The sequence below is a fragment of the Emydura macquarii genome, unplaced genomic scaffold (assembly GCF_026122565.2).
Source record: "Emydura macquarii macquarii isolate MOO-44397 ecotype Brisbane River unplaced genomic scaffold, CSIRO-AGI_Emac_v2 contig_2699, whole genome shotgun sequence".
Taxonomy (NCBI): domain Eukaryota; kingdom Metazoa; phylum Chordata; order Testudines; family Chelidae; genus Emydura; species Emydura macquarii.
Window position 1 is genome coordinate 2,713,754 of NW_027132836.1, and position 23,044 is coordinate 2,736,797.

The 23,044-nt window shown below is 41.7% G+C and overlaps 2 protein-coding genes across 2 annotated transcripts in view; both read right to left on the reverse strand.

The window, feature by feature from the left end:
* Nucleotides 1-11,283, reverse strand: part of NSRP1 (nuclear speckle splicing regulatory protein 1) — a 32,400-nt gene extending 21,117 nt beyond the window's left edge. The window contains exons 1-2 of the mRNA XM_067565883.1: nt 11,227-11,283; nt 8,928-9,015 (exon numbers count right to left, since the gene is read on the reverse strand). Coding sequence (XP_067421984.1) covers nt 8,928-9,015; nt 11,227-11,246 — 108 coding nt within the window. The 5' untranslated portion in view covers nt 11,247-11,283. The remainder of the gene's footprint in view (nt 1-8,927; nt 9,016-11,226) is intronic.
* Nucleotides 11,284-12,825: 1,542 nt separating this feature from the next.
* Nucleotides 12,826-23,044, reverse strand: part of EFCAB5 (EF-hand calcium binding domain 5) — a 48,270-nt gene continuing 38,051 nt past the window's right edge. Inside the window, exons 15-21 of the mRNA XM_067566044.1 lie at nt 22,702-22,930; nt 21,222-21,374; nt 18,323-18,426; nt 17,059-17,312; nt 16,298-16,527; nt 15,564-15,660; nt 12,826-13,618 (exon numbers count right to left, since the gene is read on the reverse strand). Of these exons, the coding sequence (XP_067422145.1) occupies nt 13,404-13,618; nt 15,564-15,660; nt 16,298-16,527; nt 17,059-17,312; nt 18,323-18,426; nt 21,222-21,374; nt 22,702-22,930 (1,282 nt within the window). The 3' untranslated portion in view covers nt 12,826-13,403. The remainder of the gene's footprint in view (nt 13,619-15,563; nt 15,661-16,297; nt 16,528-17,058; nt 17,313-18,322; nt 18,427-21,221; nt 21,375-22,701; nt 22,931-23,044) is intronic.

Consider the following 23,044-nt stretch of genomic DNA (forward strand, 5'->3'; position numbering starts at 1 on the left):
ACTTTACTTGCTGTAAATGAAGTCTCAATTTGCACTGAAGGATGCTCTATTAAACTCCGAAGACAGGAGCAGAGTGTGCACCAATGTGGCAGTAGTACAGACAAGCCACAGATGAAGAGGAATGAAAGAATATAGGGGACAAGTCCTTTGTAGAAAATGTATCAGAAATCACTATTTCTGTTCTGGCTTATTTTTAAAGGCTCATGAATGATTTACTGCTATACTCTGACATGCTCAATAAAAGGCTTTCTTAGTGGTAAGGGAAAATAAAACACAATTTTAAAGATTTTAAGCACTGAAAATAGTGAAAGAACAAATACCTTCCCTTGCTATAACAGCTATACACTACTGAAATTAACAAGCCTCCTTTCTCACTTTAATTATTCATGACTCTAACACTTCATTTAAAGAGAATTTCTGTCCCACTGAGAAACACAGACACTTTGCTTAATATGAACAAGACAAAGGACTTTCTTCCTTTGGAAGGGATGGGTCACTTGATGATTATCTATTCTGTTCATTCCCTCTGAAGCACCTGGCATTGGCCACTGTCGGAAGACAGGATACTGGGCTAGATGGACCATTGGTCTGACCCAGTATGGCCGTTCTTCTGTTCCACAGTAACTGACATCCACTAACCAGCTTGGCTACAGTGAGCAGACTTTATAAGAAATTATCTTTCAAATCCCTTCTAACAGATGCAGCAAGGATGCAGGCGAAATCTTAATGAAATATGCATAGTAACATTAAAAAAAGGGAACACAAGTTTGGTATCTAATATATAATCACAATGACCAAGTCAGGTGTGCAGATTTCCCTGCATGGACTTTATTAGAGTTCAGTTATAAATACACAATCTTCAGACATTCGAGATGTAGTTCTCACTGATAAAGTAGCAGACAGGAAATGAAACCCCTCCCAAATGCTGCTCCTTATCTTGAAAAGGCCTGAAATTATTACTTAACTAATAAAGTAATTTTGTTTAAAAAGAAATGATTTTTTTTTTTTTTTTTTTTATAAAGGCAGTTGTGAGATTATTACTTTTTGCTGGCAGGGTACCATGCTGACATAACATGGTAACTTCTGTATGATTTCTTATAGTGGAGTCTGGTAGTAAGGATGTAGTTAAGAGTATTTGAGCCTTCATTACAAATCCTTTGGAGAAAAGGGAATTTAACTTGTTAAGCTCTTGATTAGTTATGAAAGTCATATTAAAATCTGCCATTTGCAATCTTTACATTTCACTGTTTTTATATGTAGCATAGTAACAATTAAATGATGGAGATGCTTTCATGAATTTCAGCAAGGCTTTTTAAAGAGCAATGACAGTATCAATTAATATTATCTGCATGCATACAAAAATGTTTCTCGACAACAGTACTTGGTTGCTGAGACATATAGGCAAGTCCACAAGCAGTCTGACTGAAAACCACTAATTTTCCCACTTATCAATTTCAAATCTCTTGAGGTCTCTACAGATTCAGAATTTTACAGTGATTCTACAATCTACTACAAAATCAAGATGATGAAGTCATTTTATTGGATTTATTTTTTCCTCCTCTCATTCTGTGTGGAAGAACATGCAAGGGAAAGCAAAGTGATCCTGGGGCTTGCCTTGGGAGACCCGGGTTTAAATCCCTGCCACAGACTTCCTGAGAGACCTTGGGCAAGTCATTTAGGCCTGGATCCACAAAGGAGACTTAGGCGTTCAGACACTGAGCTTCACAGTGTGTAACTTCTAGAGGCCTAGGAAAAAATTACAGGAACACTGTGATCCAGAGAGATAGATACCTCAGAATATGATACACAGGACAGAACGCTAGGCAGGGAGCCGCCTAAGCTAGACAATGGCAGATGCAATGAGAACGGTGTTTGCTAAGCCCTGACCCTCTCTCCAAATTCAGTGCCAAGTCCTGGCTATAGGGAAGCACCTATCACTGTTTGAGAGTCTCAAACTGGGGGAAGACAAGCATTCAGCTGTCAGGAAACTGCCACCTGCCAGGTGAACGCCCTAACCACAGGGCTACAGAGTCATTCTAACTCTTGCTCTAGCCTAATCAATATTTAATTATTCAATTATTTAATTTAAGTGGAACAACTTCAATTGGACAGATTTAGGGAGACCCAAAGCGGAATATTCCATAGCCCAGAGCTTGGGGCACTCTCCTGAGAGGGAGCAGATCCCTGTTAAAATCCCTTCTCCTCATCAGGCACAGGGAAGACTTGATCCAGCAGTCTTCTACATCTCAGCTAAGGAGACTCATTGACTTTAAGGTCTGAAGGGACCATCTAGTCTGACCTCCTGCACAATGCAGGCCACAGAAACTCACCCACCCACTCCTGTAATAGACCCATAACCTCCAGGTTACTGAAGGTCCTCAAATCACCATTTAAAAATGTCAAGTTACAGAGAATCCACCATTTACACTAGTTTAAACTTGCAAGTGACCTGTGGCCCTGCTGCAGAGGAAGGCAAAAAATCCTAACCACTCCGCTAAAAGTTGAAAGGAAGTCCTCCTTCCCTCTCCCTCCCCCCGGCTGTTTTGTGTGGAATTAGGCTACCTCTGAGCACACCTACTGGATCAGGGCTCCCATGTGACTTAGGTGGCTGAAACCCAACTCTCCCCTAGTTCGTGAATCACTCTGGGACTTAGGCTGGAGATAGGTGCCCAATTGCCTAGAATAGGGCTGCAGTGCACATGATCAGAGGCAGAAACATAGGTGCCTAAGGAACTTATATGGCAAAAACTTAGGTAGGCAAAGTGAGTCGAGTCGCCTACAGGATTAGCTGGGCTGGAGATCTGTTGATTACAGCAGTGCCTAAAATCAGGATTTAGGTGCCTAAATACCTTTGTGGATTCCATCCTTGGTTGCTCTGTGCCTCAGTTTCCCTCCTGTAATACGGCATTAATAATCACTACTTCAAAGGGACATTGCGAGGTTAAATACACTGAAGTTTGTGAATTGCTCAGAAACTATGTGAATGGGGGCCTGAGATAGATAGTGTTCCTTTTCCACCTGGATTTGCTCTGACTTTTCCCCCACACAAGAGGAAAAAAAGAACTCAAGTTTAGTTTTAGAAATCCAACGGTAATATTTGGGTAATAGATCTCTTCTTACATACATCGAAAACTTTTGGAGTGGCAAGTGGAGTGAGCATAATATTAAACTAATTAAAATATTTTTAAATTAGAGTTCAAAATTTGCATAATTAAAATACTCAAAAGGTAAATTTTGGTTGATAAAAACATAACATTGTAGTTATCTGATGTGGAAGTTAAACATACTATAACTCCAATTCCATAATTCTGCATTTATCTTCTCTTTATCTATTATTTACAATATTTAAAGAGGATAAAGATCATGGTTTAAACTTTTTTGTTATATAGCAACGTAACAATATGTTCCTGAGATTGATGACCAGATAATCAATTATTTTTATTTGTAAAATACACAGCTCCATCCACCATTCACTACACTGTTGTCTTAGTACCTTTGATTCTGCCAGGAGCACACACCGAACTGTCATTTGCATGGGTTCCTGCACCCTCTGCTGGATTAATAAACTATTAAAATTTTTTTTTTAAAGTGGGCTGAGTACATTTAAACATATTTTTAAACAAACAAATTTCTTGGTTACTAGTAAGGCCATAGATTATTCAAACTAATAATACAATTTACTTTTTACCATTTATTTACTTTTTGCATTTGTCCATCTTGGACAATAAAAATTAACTAATCAGTTTCACTTGTTTATAATCTGTTCACTTTCAGCAAAAACGAGACTCCTGTAGCATCTTAAAGACTAACAAATTCCTGTGGACATAAGCTTTCATGGGCTGCAACCCACTTCATCAGATGCATGAAATGGAAATCACAGATAGGAGGTATATATATACATCCAAAGGTAAGAAACAACAATGGGGAGGGCAAATGCTAACAAAGTCAATTCAGTTAGAGTAGATGAGGCCTATTCACAACTGTTGATTAGAAGGTGAGAATGTGTGAACAGTGACAATTACTTCTTGTAATGAGATAACCATTCCAAGTCCCTATTCAGACCCAGTCTGATTGTGTCAAGTTTGCATAGGAGTTCCAGCGCTGCAGTTTCTCACTGAAGTCTGGTTTTTTTTTTGTTTTTTTTTTTTTTTACAATACCCAGGTGGGTATTGTAGTTTTAAGAATGTTTTATAGAGATCCTATAGGTGTTTGTCTCTGTCTGAGGGATTGGAGCAAATCCGGTTATATCTTAGGGCTTGGCTGTAGACAATGGATCGTGTAATGTGTCCAGTGAAAAATCCCTTATGATCAACATATACAATACCCACCTGGGGAGGTGAAGAAACAAATTGACACAGCCAGACGGGTACCCAGAAGTCACCTTCTACAGGACAGACCAAACAAAGAAAACAACAGAACACTACTGGCCGTCACCTACAGCCCCCAGCTAAAATCTCTCCAACATATCATTAAGGATCTACAACTTATCCTAGCAGATGATCCCTCACTCGCTCAACCCGTGGGAGGCAGGCCTATCCTGGCTTACAGACAGACCCCCAACCTGAAGCAAATACTCACCAGCAACTGTACACCAGACAACAAGAACACTAACCCAGGAACCTATCCCTGCAACAAACCCCGTTGCCAACTCTGCCCGCACATCGACTCTAGTGACACCATCACAGGTCCTAACCACATCAGCCACACCACCAGGAGCTCATTCACCTGCACATCTACTAATGTAACATATGCCATCATGTGCCAGCAATGCCCCTCTGCCATGTACATTGGCCAAACCGGACTGTCACTACGCAAAAGAATAAATGGACACAAATCAGACATAAAAAATGGTAACATCCATAAGCTAGTAGGAGAGCACTTCAATCTCACAGGACACTCTGTAGCTGACTTGAAAGTTGTCATACTTCTACAAAAAAACGTCAAAAACAGACTTCAGTGAGAAACTGCAGAGCTGGAACTCCTATGCAAACTTGACACAATCAGAATGGGTCTGAACAGGGACTTGGAATGGTTATCTCATTACAAGAAGTAATTGTCACTGCTCACACATTCTCACCTTCTAATCAACAGTTGTGAATAGGCCTCATCTACTCTAACTGAATTGACTTTGTTAGCATTTGCCCTTCCCATTTTTTCTTTCTTACCCTTGGATGTATATATATACCTCCTATCTGTGATTTCCATTTCATGCATCTGACAAAGTGGGTTACAGCCCACAAAAGCTTATGCCCGCAGAAATTTGTTAGTCTTTACGGTGCTACAGGACTCGCGGTGTTTTTGCTGTATACAGACTAACACGGCTACCTCTCTGGATCTGTTCACTTTCAGGTTCACAGGGCTGCAAGAATTGGATGGCAACTACTGTTTACACTGACTATTTTTAGAACAAATTATTGATTTCTGTTGGTCTTTTGATTTGTCAATATTTGACTGTAAAAATCTTAATGTTGGCTCAAATTGGAGTCGATAACATTTTCTTTACTTAATGTGTTGATAATTTATGCTCAAATGTTTAAGGTAAAAAAAAAAAAAAAGCTAAACTTCCACCTCCCTGAAATGTTAAAGGGATATGGTCCATTTTAAAAAAATAAATAAATCACACTGCTATCTGAAAATGTGAACTGAAAGGGATTAGAGGAAGAAAATAATTGTCGGTAGTTTATTTACTTTTTATGTTTGCTAGCAATTGGTGTATAGCCATTTTAACTGTTTCTCCTAAAGAGGCCTCCATTCTGAATACTTGCATGTGCTTAACTTTTATGAGAAGTGTCCCACGGAAGTCAATGGGAATACTTGTGTATATAAAGTCAAGCACAGGCATAAGTGTTTGTGGGATCCGGACATCAGTTAGTAAGTTTTCCCTGTTGTTTATGAGCATCTGTCGTGTAGCAAAGAGGGAGAAAAAAAACATACAATAAACAGGAAATTATTATTATAAAGCCATAAAAATTGGCAGAGGAAGTCATGGGCAGTTGCAGTACGCCAAACTATTTTAAACTCACTTCTTGAAAATGACTAGCTCTCAAGCTGACAGTGTTGCCTTAAACAGTTAGTACTTCCATAGTACTTATTCTCAAAATTCTTCACAAATGTCAACTAAATAATCTTCAACCACTCTGTGAAGCAGGCAATACATTAATACTTTTAAAATACCAAACATAAAAATCTGGTTTTAGTTATCAAAATAGCAACTTAGGTTATGATTCTTCAATATAATCTGCTGGCATGGAGCCCCTGAATTTCAATGGAACGCCAAGTGGGTACAAAAATCCATGGTAGTGGATCTTAAAGCAGCACTGGGGTCTTAATCAGAAGCTCTTCTGAAGTTAGGTTCTTTAGTTTCAGAAATGCAAGAACTTGGGAAGAAGAAATATTTCTATTATGGATTTCTTAGGAAGTGATTGCTCATTGAAATCTAACAAAACTTGGAGATCACAGGATATCTCTCTTGCTGTATTTGTGCAGCATGCCTTATTTATTAGAGAAATAAGATATGTGCTGTATTTATTAGAGGTATACAAAAATATGTTCAGTAAATAAAAATACTGAGTCCAAGCACTTGAATGTGCTTACGTCTTGTAATACAAGCTCTCAGCTTTCCATGTAATAAAGACAACTTGTTTCACGGTGCTTTCTCCATCTTACACGCCTCCATTTTGATTTACTTTTCTTTCATACGGCAGCATTAAAAGGATGGAAACTAAGCAGATATTTTTTCCTTCAGACCACAATTTAGTTTAAAAGGTTTGTGGTGGCAAACTTTTCAACCTAGTAATTAAACCTTTGTGATTTACCTTCTCTTTGACCTGTTATCTTCCACTTTTATGATGCCAACTTAGAAAAATTTAAGGACGGTGTGAAATCTTGCTTCCACTAACATCAATAGGGCCAGATTTCATTCTTGATTTGCTACTTTTACGTCACTTATCTGCCGATTTTAAATTGATAAAAAACAGGACTTTGTGTATCAAATATGGAAAACTTACATACGTTTTAGCATATTTTGCACTAGTAAACATGAGAGAGACTGCAGGAACGTTTCCAAAGCTTGTGGGGCGAATTACATGCATACAGCAAATTCTGAATAGGATGCTTAGTATGATTTTCATTTTAAACTTCTTACAGATAGCATTATTATTGGCAAATTAATTCACTTTCATAGTTACATTGCTCTAAACTGAAGCTGACATCAGTTACATTGTAAAAAAATGTTATGATTTAAAATGTGACATTTTAATGTAATTTTCCCCAGGTCTCAGTTTTTGAGTTGTAGAGCACAAAGTATTGCCATAACATTGGTGACTGATTATCTGAGACAGCTGCCAAAATATGAATGTTTAAGCAACATTGTGAAACCCGAGTGCCTATATAGAGCAATTTTTTAAAGGAAAAATTGACTGGAGTGTTGAGATTTTCACAGGAACATAGAGGAAGGACCACAGTACATGTTTAGGTAAGTCATGTACTAGCAGTACTGTACAATGTCCTAATGCTCTACTTAAAATGTCAGGAAAGTCGTCATCCAGAAATTAAATTGCATCATTAAGGAAAAGAAATATGAAAATTATATAGTGTTCTGCCATATCCCTATCAACTAACGAAACATTCTTTAAACTCTACAAAGTTTTTATTTCTGAAAGTTTGTTTCAATTTCTAATTATGATCAATGCCAATTATGAACTCAATTTTTATGAATGCTAACAAAAATAAATTGTCAAAGAATCTTTGTGAGGTTTGGCCCAGACCCTGCAAATACTTATTCATGTACTTAACTTTACTCTCACAAGCAGCACCACTAAATTAAATCAGACTATTCAGACATGGGTAAATATTTACAGGATAGGAACCTTTGTAAAATTTTAAGGATGAACAATAATTCATCTTTGTGCTTAATCCAATCTGTTTACAAAAACATCCTGACTAGTGCAATTATGTCATTCTGTTCCTGAGACTTGAGGCATTTCTTTCCTCTTTTATTTTGCCCATTATTTTGTATAATATGTTCAGCTTGCTCACCCAGACACCAAACAAGACTATGGAATATTTCCCTTTATATACAGGAATAGAACATGTTAGACAGAGCTACTAACATAGGGATATAGTCCAATTTTACATCTGTTTTTCAGAGTATAGACTCATAACTCACAAGTGATAAACCTATGATAAATTATACTCCATTTCAAACTATACAAAGTAACTTCAAATGTGTATCGTATAACCAGACAACTTTTAACCTAGTGTGTTAAAATAAATGAGAATTCGCATACATATTAGTGCTAATTTTGCACTGTTTTCATTAAGTTCCAGATGTGACTCCCACTGACTTCAAATGAAGTTGGATCAGGTCATTACAGCACTGGTTTGTATTTCAAATTAAATACCTAAAACAAAACATAGTCCCTTAAAAACAGTACAGAGTTATGTGAACTTTGAACTACACCATGTTCTTCAGAAATACCCTAGACAACAGACTTATAAAAAGCATTAGCGTAGACTTATTTTAGATATAGAGACAAGATGAAGAAATGATCTTTTAAAGGTCTTTTGAGATTCTGGAAATAACATTTCCAAAATAGCAAAACTCTATTTCAAAGAACTATTTGCATACAGAGAAGTTAAGTACCTTGCTCAAGATCACACAAGTCAGTGGCAGAATTAGAGAAAGAACCCAGATCTCAACAGGCCCAGATCTTTGCTATAACCACTAAATCATGCTACTCAAAATGGCATTTTGGAAATGAAATTTATACAGAGTTTGAACTTCCTTTGTTATTAGCTGATATATGCCCATAAAATGTTCCCAGTCAATACTCAGCTCAAAGTAATCCTCCATTTAATGTACTGAAAAGCAGCAGAATGAGGTGTACATTTCAATGATACTCTGGAGTAAATTATTAGTAACTGACCTCCTCATCAGAATCATCTGCAAAGACTGAATGTTTCTTCAAAATCAGATTTTTCTGCAGCGCTTTCTTGGGCAAAATAAGCCCATATCTGGAGAAAAAGGTTAGAAATCACCCTTTCATTATTATTGACAATAATATAGTAAATATATGTATTATATTCCAAGACAAAGAAAACAACCACCCAAGCAATTTTAAAAACAGAAAATAGCACACTACCAAGATCAGCATCAGTGACACTACCAAGATCAGCATTGGTACAATTTAGCCAGCTTTGTCACCCATTTATAAGCTTCTCCTACAACTGTCTTTATGCTTTTTTCCATGCCACTCACTCTGAAGTCAATGCCCACAAAGTCAGTAAGACCCTCACTTAAATTCCTCCTGAAGGCCCACTTTCTCCACAAGAAGAAACTAACTATGGCTCTTTATTCTGCAAAAGATTACACATAGGAGTAATCTCATTCATACATACACACACCCCTCGAAAAATAATTTCCAACAATAATCAAAATTTACTGATAAACAAGAAAAATGCTGCTTAAGAACTTATTAGAATTTGATTCAAGGATATTTACTTGTATATTTTGATGTGATATTAACAATTTGTGTTTTAATGGTATAAAGCTTTAACTTTTTAAATCTCAACATCTACTGTCATTAAATAATTATTGTCTGTCCCCCATTGTCTAACCCTCATGTCACGCAACTGTGAACATTTAAATGAATAAAAATAGAAAAAATCATTAAAAATAAAATTTATATTAACTGTTGAAATTATAAAAAAATAAAGATCAAATTCTGCCAAACCTACAAATAAGCATTTATATTTCCTAGGGATTATTTCCATTCTTAGGGGAAGGGCTTGTTAATACAGAATGCTGCTGCATGTTTCCTCACCAACACAGGATACTGTGAGCACATCAAACACATATCTGCTCTCTACAGAGGCTTTCTATAGAATATCAAATCAAGTTCAAAGTCTCAATACTATCTTCAAGGTGTGCAATGGCCTGGGCCCAGGACATCTAAAATATCACCTATTATTATTTATTACTTATACTGCAGAAGTAAACCAGGACCTAAAGTTCCAGAATTAAGTCTGCAGTTGATAACTCCACTTCCTTGACACAAATGAACTCTACGTTGTAAGAAATGGAGCTTTCTAAGGGGGTGGTGCTGGATTGAGGAACAAACACATGCAGGATCCTAAACCTCACCACTTTCTACTCCAAATTACAGCACACCTCTTTGACTGGCCCTCTCGTATATACACACAGAACAACGGGTACTTTAAAAAAAAAAAACAAAAAAAACCATCAAAACAAAACACTCCACTGCACACACAATACACCCCCTCTCCCACCAGCAGGATGAGAGAGAATGAGCCACATGTGACAGATGTTAATCATGCCACTTAAGGCACTGCTGGAAGGTGACAAACAGCACAACAGAGCTGGGTAGGGAGACAAGCTAGTTGCCTTGAGTAACACAGCTAGGTTGATCTAATTTTGAAGTGTAGACTTGGCCTGAGAGTTCGTAAGGGCAGGGAACAATTCTTTCTTCCTGTTTGGAAAGGCTTGGCACGTTGTGAGTTGTAGAGAGACTAAACCATAATAAACGTGACCCCAAAATTAGAGTTGGGAAAAACGAAGTTTTACTAACTCTAGACTCAATGACCTTTCTAGTCATTTGCTGCAAGGCTAAGCAGTTATTTAAAACAACAACAACAACCAGCCACCCCACATTCCCGTGCAACGTCTGCCCCCCCCCCCCCGAAGTTGCAGCCCTGAGACTCTGGAGGCAGAACTGAACACAAGCGACAGCGACGCTGCTGATTTCCGCTTCCATTGCCCATGCTCAGGCAGGGAAAAAACGGACGGGGAAAGGGAAAGTGCGCATGAGAGCTGCTTTGGGTTGACGGCTCCCGCCCGGGCACGGCCAGGGGGACAGACGCTGGTCACCCCGGAGGTCAGGTGCTGAAAGCAATTTGCAAGTCTCCTGCTCATCTCACACACGGGCCCCGGCGCAGCTCGCTTCTGAGCAACCACTGTGCAGGGGCCCAGGTGAGTAGTAACCCCACTGCCCTGCGGTTAATTACTGCCCCACATTACCCCCCCGCCCCCACAGCACCGCCCCGCCCCCCCTTCTCCGAGGGGACCCCGGACTCCTCCCAACTCCAGGCCCTGGTGACCCCCTCCATGTCTCCCCTCAGGCCCTGTCCTCCCAGCCTACCCCACAGGACTTCATGTCCCCAAGGCCCCTTCCCCCCACCGCGCCGTCACCCCCGAGCCCAGCTCACTGCCTGCTCGGCGCCGCCATCTTGGCGTCGGCCCCGCGCCTTGCGCACGCCCAGCTGCTGCTGCTGCTGCTGCTGCATCCGGGCACCAGCCGCTGGCCGCCGGCTGGGTGTGGGCGGCCGCAGATCCCTCCTCGCGGACGCGCGCCAGCAGCGAGCGAGCGAGCGCGCGCGGGGCAGGGACCGTCCGCGAGCCCCCGAGCGGCGGCTGGGCTCCCCTGAGGCGAAATGGCGGGACGGGCGATGGGGGGAGGGGAGCAGGAACAGAGACCGCCACGGGCGCGGGGGGAGGAGCAGAGACCCCTGGGCAGGGGCAGGGACGGCTAAGGCGAGCTGCACACGTTCATCCTGGGACTGAGGGTACGTTTGTCACAGGCAGGAATTAGCCCCTGACACAGTTTACCGAGCGGTGGGGGGGATTCGCCCTCGCTGGCGGTTTTACAGCCAAGCTGGGCTGTTTTTCGAACAGCTCCGCCCTAGGCATTGTGTGGGGCAGGCAGGCCCCTGGCCTGGGCCGTGTGGGAGGCCAGACTGGGCGATCACAGTTTGACCGTGCAACGTATGAAACGTCGTGGCCAGTGAAAGACTTTTGGTTGGGGACGTTTTATCCTCGTTATGGCCCTTCTCCCTCGCCTTGCAGCGCGAGACGCTGCTTATAGCCGTGCACAACCGGTGTAAAACGCTGCCCCCCGTGTGAACGGAGACTTCTCACTCTGCCCAGGCAGAAATGGCTGCACAAGCTGCAGGGGCGGCGGGGAATCAGGACTTGGAACCAGACATGTAAAACCAAGCACTTTGTTTGTGGGAATGAAACGATCTGTGTGGTGCAGGTAAATGCAGGGAGAAGTTGCTGCATCCGGCCACAGGTGGTAATGGTGTTTGCTTTTTAGAGGGGAACTAATAGTTTGCAAAATGTAAGGATCATGGTATGAGAAGTAGAGAAACAGGCTTTCTCCAAGTGATGCTTAACCTAGGACAATGTGGGTAGGTACAAGTATTGGTACTTCCAGCTTTTGTGCATGCGATCAGCTCTACCCTAATGAAGTTCCTGTCTCTGCTGCCTGCCTCACATTCAGCTGTACACATTCTCACCTGCAATGGACCTTTGGCTCCTCCAAATTGTGATCAAGCTACAGTGCAGTGCATTATTCAATTGGGTGACAGCAGTACAGGCAAGGGTAGCTGAAGTCTTAGTTTGGTTCATTTACCTGAAAAGGTTGGGACACTGAAATAGACAAAGCCTTGGCGTGTTATGAGACTTACTGAAGCAAACAATGTAAAATATAAGCTCCCTACCTTTTTGTTGTTCCATTCATAAGGCTTAGTAAGTAATTTGTATACACAATTAATTATTTGTGAGCAAGGCCTCGCAGATATCAATATAATATCTGTAAGGACATTGTTCCTAGAAACATCACTGCAAGTGACCTGAAAAGCCTTTCCCCTACCAAAAATATGAAACCCACTTGCTGGTTAGAAGCAGCTATCGTATAATCACCATCATCTTATATGGGGAGGTTAAAAGCAACCTGCAATCTCAAATTAGAAAGTATTCAGTAGACATCACACTTTGTCAACTAAATAAAGAAAAAGAAGTTTAATTTCCCAACATTTTATTAAAAAACTGATTCTGCCTACAGATACTTTTATTGCAAAGATGGAATCTTGCAGCAGTGCAGTAAAGTTTGCTGTAAACAAGCTTTAACCCAATAAGAAAACTCCTGTCATCTTAAAACTAGAGGGATTTTCCACAATAAGTGTACTGCCCATTGGGAGTAACTGAAAACATGCTCTTCAACAATCCTTTTAGACTTAAAATTACTTTGAAAACATCACTTTAGGGAAGCGAATCTTTCCTAAAAGCACAATTCAAATCAGAAGGATTTTTTTCTGTTATCATTTATGAATCATGTAATTTGGTAGACATACAAGTTATATTTTTCCTCTTGTTTAATCCTCCTGAATCTTCTCTTGTCAGAATTAAATGAAAACCTGAGAGTATTCTTGTCAGTCAGGTCCCTTGAGTTTAGAATGATCCATCTATGCTATCAAAATTGTTCCCTTTAACATTTCTAAATACATTACCTAGCTATATTCCTAGTGCTTTTCTACCCCCTTTAAGCAACTTACATTTATTAGCTATGAATAACAAACATAAAGCTGAACATTTAAAAGTAACATTAAATAATAGAATCACTAGGGTTAGTGGACAGCAAAAGTTCTGTTGACTTATTTGCAATCAGGCTAGGTCTTGGTGTCAGAGATGCTAAAGATGTATCTTGTGTATGCTGTAGTTCCTTTGTGAGCTCTATTAGCATTAGACAGGTAAGTGCCCAGTTGTACAGGTATTCAGCTGGAACTGAGCCATACTTCCACACCTCTTCTCTAGGTATACCTGAAACAAACAAGCATAACACAAAAGTCCATTTCAAAATTAAGGCCAATGCTGTAGCGGGACACACTAGCATAGATCCTTGTACCCATTTGGAGCCCAAATGAAGTAAGTGGAATATTGCACAAGCTCAGGGGCCCATACCATACTTTCTAGTTGGATGAGATAGTCACCATCATCCACACCTGCACATTTGATTGCCCAACATAGCTTTCTGCACTAGAAATGTACTAATAGTCCATGGCTGTTTACAAAATAGTTATTTGCCTTTCCAGTCCATTGAATTTGCTTTACAAATGTTAAAGCTTTTTTAAAATGAGATAAGCGGCGTTCACGATTGGCATGTTAAAATACTGACGCCTGCTGGGAGCAAACTCTGGCGTTACTGCCTGACTATTCTGTGCAGTGTAGTTGTTGGTCCTGGGGTATTAGAGAGACCAGGTGGGTGAGGTAATATCTTTTATTGGACCAACTTCTGCTGGTGAGAGGGACAAACTTTTGAGCCACGAGCTATTCAAGTCCATCTCTCTCACCAACAGACATTGGTCCAATAAAAGATGCCTCACGCACCTTGTTTGACTAGTGACAGAAAAGTTCATTTTGTTGTTACATGTGTTTGCACGTCTTCAGTTTGGAGGGTCGGAATGAATCAGCCCTGTAAATATAGTTGAATGCTCAGGTCTGGGTTCAGTAGGGTAAATCAACCGAGTTTTACCTGGACTGAACTTGGCCCATTGAGTTTTAAAAAGTCCATTTAACATGTTCGTGAAGAAACTAATACATTTGTGTGTTGTGTGTGCATCCAAGTGTTCATTGACTCAAAGAAAAGGTAATGACATAGCAATGGCAGATGCAGGTAGAATGACCTGTTGAAAGGTAAATACAAATATTTGATATTATATTCATTTTCTTTGATAGTTTTTTTTAGAGTTGGCAGAAGGAGACTTATTCTCTCTGGCCCAACCCTCACTAAGATCAACTGTATTCTCTCCTCCTACATCCAGAGCTTGAATTGTGGGGAAATTGGGGCCACGTGGGGCTGCTCTTGTTGCTCCAGTAAATATGTTTAATATATGAGGGGACAGAAGGAAAGGAGCCAGGCCTGGTTAAATGTTTACTGTTCACCTCTAGGCTATATCTATAAAAAGGTACATGTGTCAAGGTAGTATCAATAAATTAACCAAGTTTAATTAGTGAGTGCCAGCCACTCATCTGATTTTAACAGACCCTCCATCTAGCAGCAGCTCAGCAAAGGACAGGTTGTTCTTTAAATAAATGAAAGAGTATTTAGGGGTTTGTTTTTTAATATAAAAAGATGCTGTTCTTAAAATCTAAACACAAGTCAATAGGAAACCTGCGTGTTTTTGGTACATGAGATGTTCAGAATTATAACAGCCTCTTCTGTATCCCAATACCCTTATTATAAAAGACAGAAGGACAGACTGAGGCCCAAATCCTTTGCAACCAACAAACGTGGTGTGTCTGTGGGTTGTTGTTTACAAAAATGGTGATTAGCCACTTTTGTGCTTCCCCAGTCCTTGGGCTTTTCTGACTTGGATCAGTTCCCCAGTACAAGTCAGAGCAGCCTGAAATGTATAAAAAAAAGAGTTTACTCATCAAAATAACTTTTGTTCTCCCAATATCTGGTGTCTGCACGTCTACCCTGAGATTGCTTGCCCTGACGTGGTGATTGAACCGATTTCAAAGCAGAATGGCTGTCATCTCTTGGAGCTCTGAATTTTGATATCACACTTAGCAGGGCAAGGCTGTCTTTCTTATTGATCAAAAAAGATTACACAGAAATTTAGAATGCTTAATCTGTGGTTTAATCAGTTGGGGAGCCAAAAATTCACTCTTGAAATGAACACTTAAAAGGATTCAGCTGAGAGTTCCTGCAGACAATACTTAACTGCTGCATGTGACCCTGGAATTCATTTTTGATATATACCTTTGATACAGTCAGCCAGCAGCCCCATCTGAACTTGCACGTATGCGGCAGTTGGATCAAAACAGCAAATCTTCTGAATCAAATCATCATCCAGTTTCTGCAATGCAGAGAATAGAATCACAAAGTGGCCAGGAAAAACAGTAAAGCGTTACAAAGGTCACTGATGGTAGCCACACCAACTTGGTGGGAAGTTTGAAGGAATACTGATCATAGAATCATAGAAGATTATGGTTGGAAGGGACCTCAGGAGGTCATCTAGTCTGACCCCCTGCTCAAAACAGGACCGACCCCAACTAAATCATCCCATCCAGGGCTTTGTCAATCTGGGTCTTAAAAACCCCTAAAGATGGAGATTCCACCATCTCCTCGGGTAACCCATTCTAGTGCTTCGCCACCCTCCTAGTGAAAAAGTTTTTCCTAATATCCAACCTAGACCTCCCCCCCTGCAACTTGAGACCATTGCCCCTTCTTCTGTCATCTGCCACCACTGCAAACAGCTTAGGTCCATTCTCTTTGGAACCCCCCTTCAGGTAGTTGAAGTCACTGTCAAATCCCCCCTCATTCTTCTCTTCTGTAGACTAAATAAGTCCAGTTCCCTCAGCCTCTCCTCATATGTCCCACTGCACATATCTCCAGGAGCTTATTCCTTTCTCATATCATTCTTGGCAAGTCCCACTGTGTCTTTTTGGATTGTTTGCCTAGAAAGAGTATGGCTCAAGAACTTGATATCTCACCAATACACAATGACTCCAGTTCTCAGTCTTCTCTGAACCTGCCCACTCTGGGTAGAAAAGAAGCAGCACAGCCTTTAGTATGTTATGCACCATGGCTGGAGGCTCTGTGTAGTTCTTTATGTCGGCAAAGGATTCAGGATCGAGTTTCTGTATACACTCACGCAAGTCCTGCAGCATGAGCCGATAGAAGAGAATCTGTGCACGCTTCGAATCTGCAACATGTTCTGCAGCTGGAATCACAAGCCATTCTTTCAAGGAGAGGCTCAAACACCTGCTACCAAAGATGTAAGCTTTTGAATGCAGGGGTCTGCCCTCCTTAGGATTAACTTTCTCTTCCCATTCCAATACGCTAGTATTCACAAATGGTCTGTTTATGAATAGCCCAGGGAGTCTGCCAGTGTTTTCAAAATGTATGTGTGTCAAGGCAAGGGAGGCAGAACTCATGACCTGGATTTCATTCAGAGCAACCCTGAGGAACACACAGGCACAGACCCTCAAAGATAATTATGCACCTAACTCAACAGGCATTAGGCATCTAAATCTCTCTGAGGATGTGGGCTCAAGTCTCTAAAACATTCTTCCCACTTTCCTGGTTTCCCTAGTCTGCTGAGATATGGGGTTCACTTCAACTTGGTTTAAATTTACTAAATTTACTTTTTTATTTGTATTTTTGTACGTGTACAAGAGCTGTCTTGGCTGTGATTTTACGGAGATTCCTAATATCAGCCAAAGACACTATAGAGGCCCAGCACGCAGAGTACCTAGGATGTAGGTTGGGTCTGTTTCCCCTGAAGACTCCTTCAGTATCTCGGAGCAGGCCGCTTGGGCCATCTTCAGCATTTTCTGCAGGTCTTTATGCTCAGGAGGCGGTAATCCCTGGTAGTGTGCAGGGCTGACATCAAACACCCCAAGGGCCCGTCCCATTGGCTCACGGAGTGGAACTGCAATGTGAGGCTCTCCATAGGTAAAGGTGCTAATGACCTCAGAACTGTCTGTGCACTTGAAAAGGTAATCTCTGAAATGACAGTAAATGACAGATCGTGAACTCTACAACTCCAGCCTTTCTGGCAATCTACTGTAGCATTTGTAGTGAAGGATCTTACATGCTTTGCGGTAAAGAATTTTTATATTACTAAAGCAGCTGCTTTCTTCCCTGCTGCATATACGCAGGCAGATACAGACATCATTCCAGCCATACAGGAAGCAGAGAAATAGCACTTTGGAGCACAACCCTGCTCATCCTAGTCTAACATTGAGAATCGTAAGGGTTTGACAGACACCAGATTAGTCTTGTATTCTTGCTGCAAACTCAGTTTCCTGTTCATAATGATGTTGACATTTGCTCTGTGGAGTTTCACAAAAAGCAAAAACATCTGCTGGAACAGCAAGTTACTTCTTGCCTAGGTTCAGCACCAAGGGAAGATGTATTTAATAGATAAGCCTGTGAGGACCATGGCAGTTGAAGGCAATCATTATTCAGGAGGTTGTTTCAGGGGAAATGAGGATAACAGAACCAGGAAGAAAGATGCATTCATTTAAAGAGCAAAATGCTCAAGATATGGGGCCTTCCCCTGCAAACATTCACTACCAGACACAGTGCTTACTTGAAGTATATGGAACAACTCATGTTAATAAGCATTATGCTAGGTGTTGAATGTTTACAGGATCAAGTCCAAAGAAAAGGTTCCTAACCCTGGATAATTTATTACCACACACACCAGATACCATGGTGGAGAGTGTGCGATAGACAGACAGACACCACTCCCACAGATTGTATATATAGTATATGCATACTCTGCTAGCGGTAAACCAGATGCTACAGTTGGACTTAACCTGTCAGCTTAATCTTCTATCCAGCATCCAGCCTCCTGCATGTGACAGTAGCCAAGACAAGAATACAGAAGCAAGATTAGCAGCTGAGCTGTTCTTAGCTCATCTCCGCTGAGTGCTCTTTGCATGTGTTTCAGCACATGCATAGATGACTACCGTCATGCCTACAGATGGCGGGAAGAGTCACAAACCTACCTGAAGATATTTTCTCTCCTGCAGAGAATAGTGGGAGGGGAGTTGATTTCCATATGCCCACAGTGATCTGTGATCATCATCTTGCGCAAAACATAGTTGCCTGTCTTGAAAAGAGAAAGGGATGTTTTTGTTGCATTCAGGAAAGGAACATCCACTTTGAATCTTAGAGAGAGAATCACTCCTTATTTCTTAGGGGAGAATCATAGAGTTGGAAGGGACCCCAGGAGGTCATCTAGTCCAACCCCCTGCTCAAAGTAGGACTAACGTCAGCTAAATAATCCCAGCGAGGGTTTTGTCAAGCCGCAGCTTAAAAACCTCTTAAGATGGAGATTCCACCATCTCCCCAGGTAACTCATTCCAGTGCTTCACCACCCTCCTAGTGAAAAACCTTTTCCTAATGTCCAACCTAGACCTCCTCCACTGCAACTTAAGACCGTTGCTCCTTGTTCTGTCGTCTGCCACCACTGAGAACAGCCTAGCTCCATCCTCCCTGGAACCCCCTTTCAGGTAGTTAAAGGCTGCTATCAAATCCCCCCTCATTCTTCTCTTTTGCAGACTAAACAAGCCTAGTTCCCTCAGCCTCTCCACATAAGTCTTGTGCTTCAGCCCCCTCATCATTTTTGTTGCCCTCTGCTGGACTCTCTCCAACTTGTCCACATCCTTTTTGTAGTGGGGGGCCCAACACTGGACACAATACTCCAAATGCGGCCTCACCAATGCCAAATAGAGGGGAATAATCACTTCCCGTGACCTGCTGGCAATGCTCCTACTAATGCAGCCCAGTATGCTATTAGCTTTCTTGGCAACCAGGGCACATTGCTGACTCATATCCAGCTTCTTATCCACTGTAACCCCCAGGTCCTTTTCTGCAGAACTGCTGCCTAGCTCATCGGTCCCCAGTCTATAGCTGTGCATGAGATTCTTCCGTCCTAAGTGCAGGACTCTGCACTTGTCCTTGTTGAACCTCATCAGATTTCTTTTGGCCTAATCCTCTAGTTTGTTTAGGTCCTTCTGTATCCTAGCCCTACCTTCCAGGGTATCTACCACTCTCCCTATCTTAGTGTCATCTGCAAACTTGCTGAGGGTGCAATCTACCCCATCCTCCAGATCATTAATGAAGATGTTGAACAAAACCGGCCCCAGCACCGACCCCGGGGCACTTCGCTTGTGACAGGCTGCCAGCTAGACATGGAGCCATTTATCACTACTCGTTGAGCCCTATGCTCTAGCCAGTTCTCTATCCATTTTATAGTCCATTCATCCAACCCATACTTCTTTAACTTGCTGATAAGAATACTGGGAGAGACCATATCAAAAGCTTTGCTAAAATCAAGGTATATCACGCCCACCGCACATCCACAGAGCCAGTCACCTCTTCATAGAAAGCAATCTTTCCCTTGGTGACTTTCCCTTGGTGAATCCATGTTGACTGTTCCTGATCACCTTCCTCTCTTCCAAGTGCCTTAAAATGGATTCCTTGAGGACCTGCTCCATGATTTTTCCAGGGATTGAGGTGAGGCTGACCGGTCTGTAGTTCCCTGGATCCTCTTTCCCCTTTTTCCTCCCTTTCTTGAAGATGGGCACTATATTTGCTTTTTTCTAGTCATCAGGGACTCACTCATGCCCTCACTCATGGTCAACCTCAATGGGATGATTTAAGGACAGCTTCTAACTAGGTGTGTTTTTGTCCACACAGCCCCAGATTCTAGCACTCAAAGTGCACCACTGGTATGTACAACATCTTTCTTCGTTTGGCCCAATTAAACTTATCCCCATGCTTCAGTCCTGAAGAATGCTGACAGGTGGATGAGCCTCAGCCTAGTGAAGGGGCTACCTATGGAGAGTTCATTTTCACGTCCTCTTTAGGTTCCCACTGAACAATAGTTCCTGTAAAAACACTGTCTGTATATCTTGTCAGTATATCTTGCCAGATGAAAAGCACACAGCCATTTTTAGGAAGCAAATAACATGCCTAATGGGCAGCCAACAAGATGAAAATATGAAGCCTGGAATGAAAAATAAGTTGCCAGTGGGAACCCTGTTTATCACAGGAAAGCAACTGAGCTGTGGCTGCAGCAATGACCATCACAAAAGCTGAGTCCCAAACACATTTCATCTTCTTGTTTTTTATCCACCTAATTCAGTTTGATGTAAGCTGACAAGCATCCCAGTGTCTCACTGCCTGCTGCACAATTGGAATATGAATTACAGGTGAGTGGACTGCCCCTTACATGCTAGCTAATGGGGAGCAGCCTGCTTCCTGATTTGTATTTATATTTTGCCTGCTGATGTTGCTTCAGGGTGAAGAGCCAGACATATTTTTCCCTTTCCATACCATAATCCGGGCTGGTTTTTTTCCTCCACAATAGAACAGTTCCCTTTTAGAACTGATTAGGCAGACAACTGCTGGGTAGGCAGGTGATCATGTGGGTATGTTCTACACTTCCACAAGATTTGGATGCAGTGCTGGGGCTGTTGTCTTGCTCCATTGGCTGGTAGGAGCCAGGAGCACTAAAGGTCCAGTACGTTTAGCTCATGAGAGAAGGTGGCACCCTTCTCACTAATCTACGTTGCTGCTGCTGATTTTAATGCAGGAACTGAAGGGAATCCCAACCAACCTTTCTTGGTTGAAGGAAGATCACCATGTAAGAGGGCAGGAATGAAAAGTGGCATCTCCTAGAGAGTGATCCTTCCGTTTTCCCCCACAAAATCTTTCTGACGGCTAGAATCTCTGGTAAGAATCTCTGGCAAGATCAGTTTTAGTAATAAAATCATTTGGGAACCAGACCAAGCTAACAGTGGTTGTTCCCTGCACTAGCCCAGATCTATTACTGTTATAGCAAGAGGTCTCTTCCATACAGTGGTCTGAGATGGGCTAACGTGAAGGGACTAAGCATACCTTATCTTTGCCAGGTTCCACCAGGTATGTAGTGATGTTGCGGATGGAGGGTGCCATCATGTGCAGCCAGCCCACAGCAGTGAGTGCAACCTGCAATATGTTTTCCAGGGTGCAGACATGGTGGTAGGCTTTGCTGAATACGTGAGAAATCCCCTACGGAAACAGAAGCCTCTAAATGACTTGGAGATAAAGTTGGTGACATTTTCATAGCATATTAAGCAAAAAAAGTTAGTCTATGAAAATTGCTGTTAAAGGAGATAATCTGTAAGAGTACAGAGCTATCCTGTGATTCCCAGTCAAATGAGACAGCAGAGTTCAGGTGCCCAGGCCAGTACCCGACCTCGGAATGACTGGAGGTCCAGTGATCTCGGGGAAGAGAGCACTTGACTGCCAGTTCTGGCTTATTGTGCTCCCTCCTGGCCAAGAGGCATAACTGCATTGAGGCTGGTTCCAACAGGAGTTATTTACTAGCATTCAGGCCAGGTAAAATAAAAGGAGCAAGGGGTGCAGGAGGGAATTAAAAGTGAAGCAAACATATATAAATACACAACAAGGAAAATTAGGGAATAGGTGATACATGCATATGGGCTGGATTGTGTACAAACTATAATTTTTGGTTGACTGTGTATCTCTGTAAAGTTCCCTTTCTTCCTACACTATCTTAACAACATCCACTGAGATTTTCCAGATTCTATTTCTGGTGCACCCATCACTATGGTATCTGGGTGCTGGTGCCATCTCCAGCTTGACTTCCACTTATTCTAATTGTTATCAATCATCAATGCAGAAGCACTTGAAGAAATGACTCTAAAAGTTTTAAGGGACTGTAGTTGTGATCCACCATGAAATATCTGGATATTTGGAAACACCGGTAAAGGAACCTAAAGTACAGTGGTTTGCAATTAGTCCAGAAGGTATAAAGTGAACAGTTTCATGACACAAATATGTAGATAAATTCATGGAGGATAGGCCCATCAATGGTTATTAACCATGATGATCAGGGATGCAACCCCATGCTCTGGGTGTCCTTAATCTCTGATTGCCAGAAGCTGGGACTGCACAACAGGTGATGAATCACTTGATAAATTGCCCTGTTCAGTCCCTCTGACGCATCTGGTACTGGCTGCTGTTGTAGGACAGGATATTGGGCTAGATGGACCATTGGTCTGACCCAGTATGGCCATTCTTATGTTAACAAACACATGACAATTATCTTCAGTAAAGGCTATAACTATTGACTTTGTACAAATCTGTTCATAGTTTACCATTCACACTTAGAGGGGAAGCCTCCTCAATAAATAACTGATAAAAGGATAATACTGTTCCATTTGTGCCATTTTCATCCCATAGAGAAAAATGGATCTACAGTGCATTTTCTAACTACAGCCGCTGCCCATTCACAACGAGGTACATAAAGTCCATGCTACCCCAAACTGGTTGTTTGACACATCTAATGAACCTGCTTTCTGACTGTGCCCACCTGATAGAAAGCGATCTCATGAGTTAGAAAGATGACTTGGTCACACTGGTCCCGCAGGGTGTCAAGTCCTAGAATCCCAAAAATCCTCCAACGGGAATCCTGCAGTGGCAGCACCAGGAATGAGCCTCTCCTCTCCCGTTCTGGCCGGTCATAGTTCCAGAAGTGGATATTTCCATGGAACTGAACTCTTGGAACATGGACTGGTTTCCCCTCTTCTGCTGCTGCAAAGCTGAGGGACAAGAATACAATGAGGAGGGCAAGAAGAGATTTGTAGGAGAAATGTAAGTAGGCAGAGAAAGTCTTTAGGATCTGGAAAATAGCAACAAAAAGGTAAATAAACAAA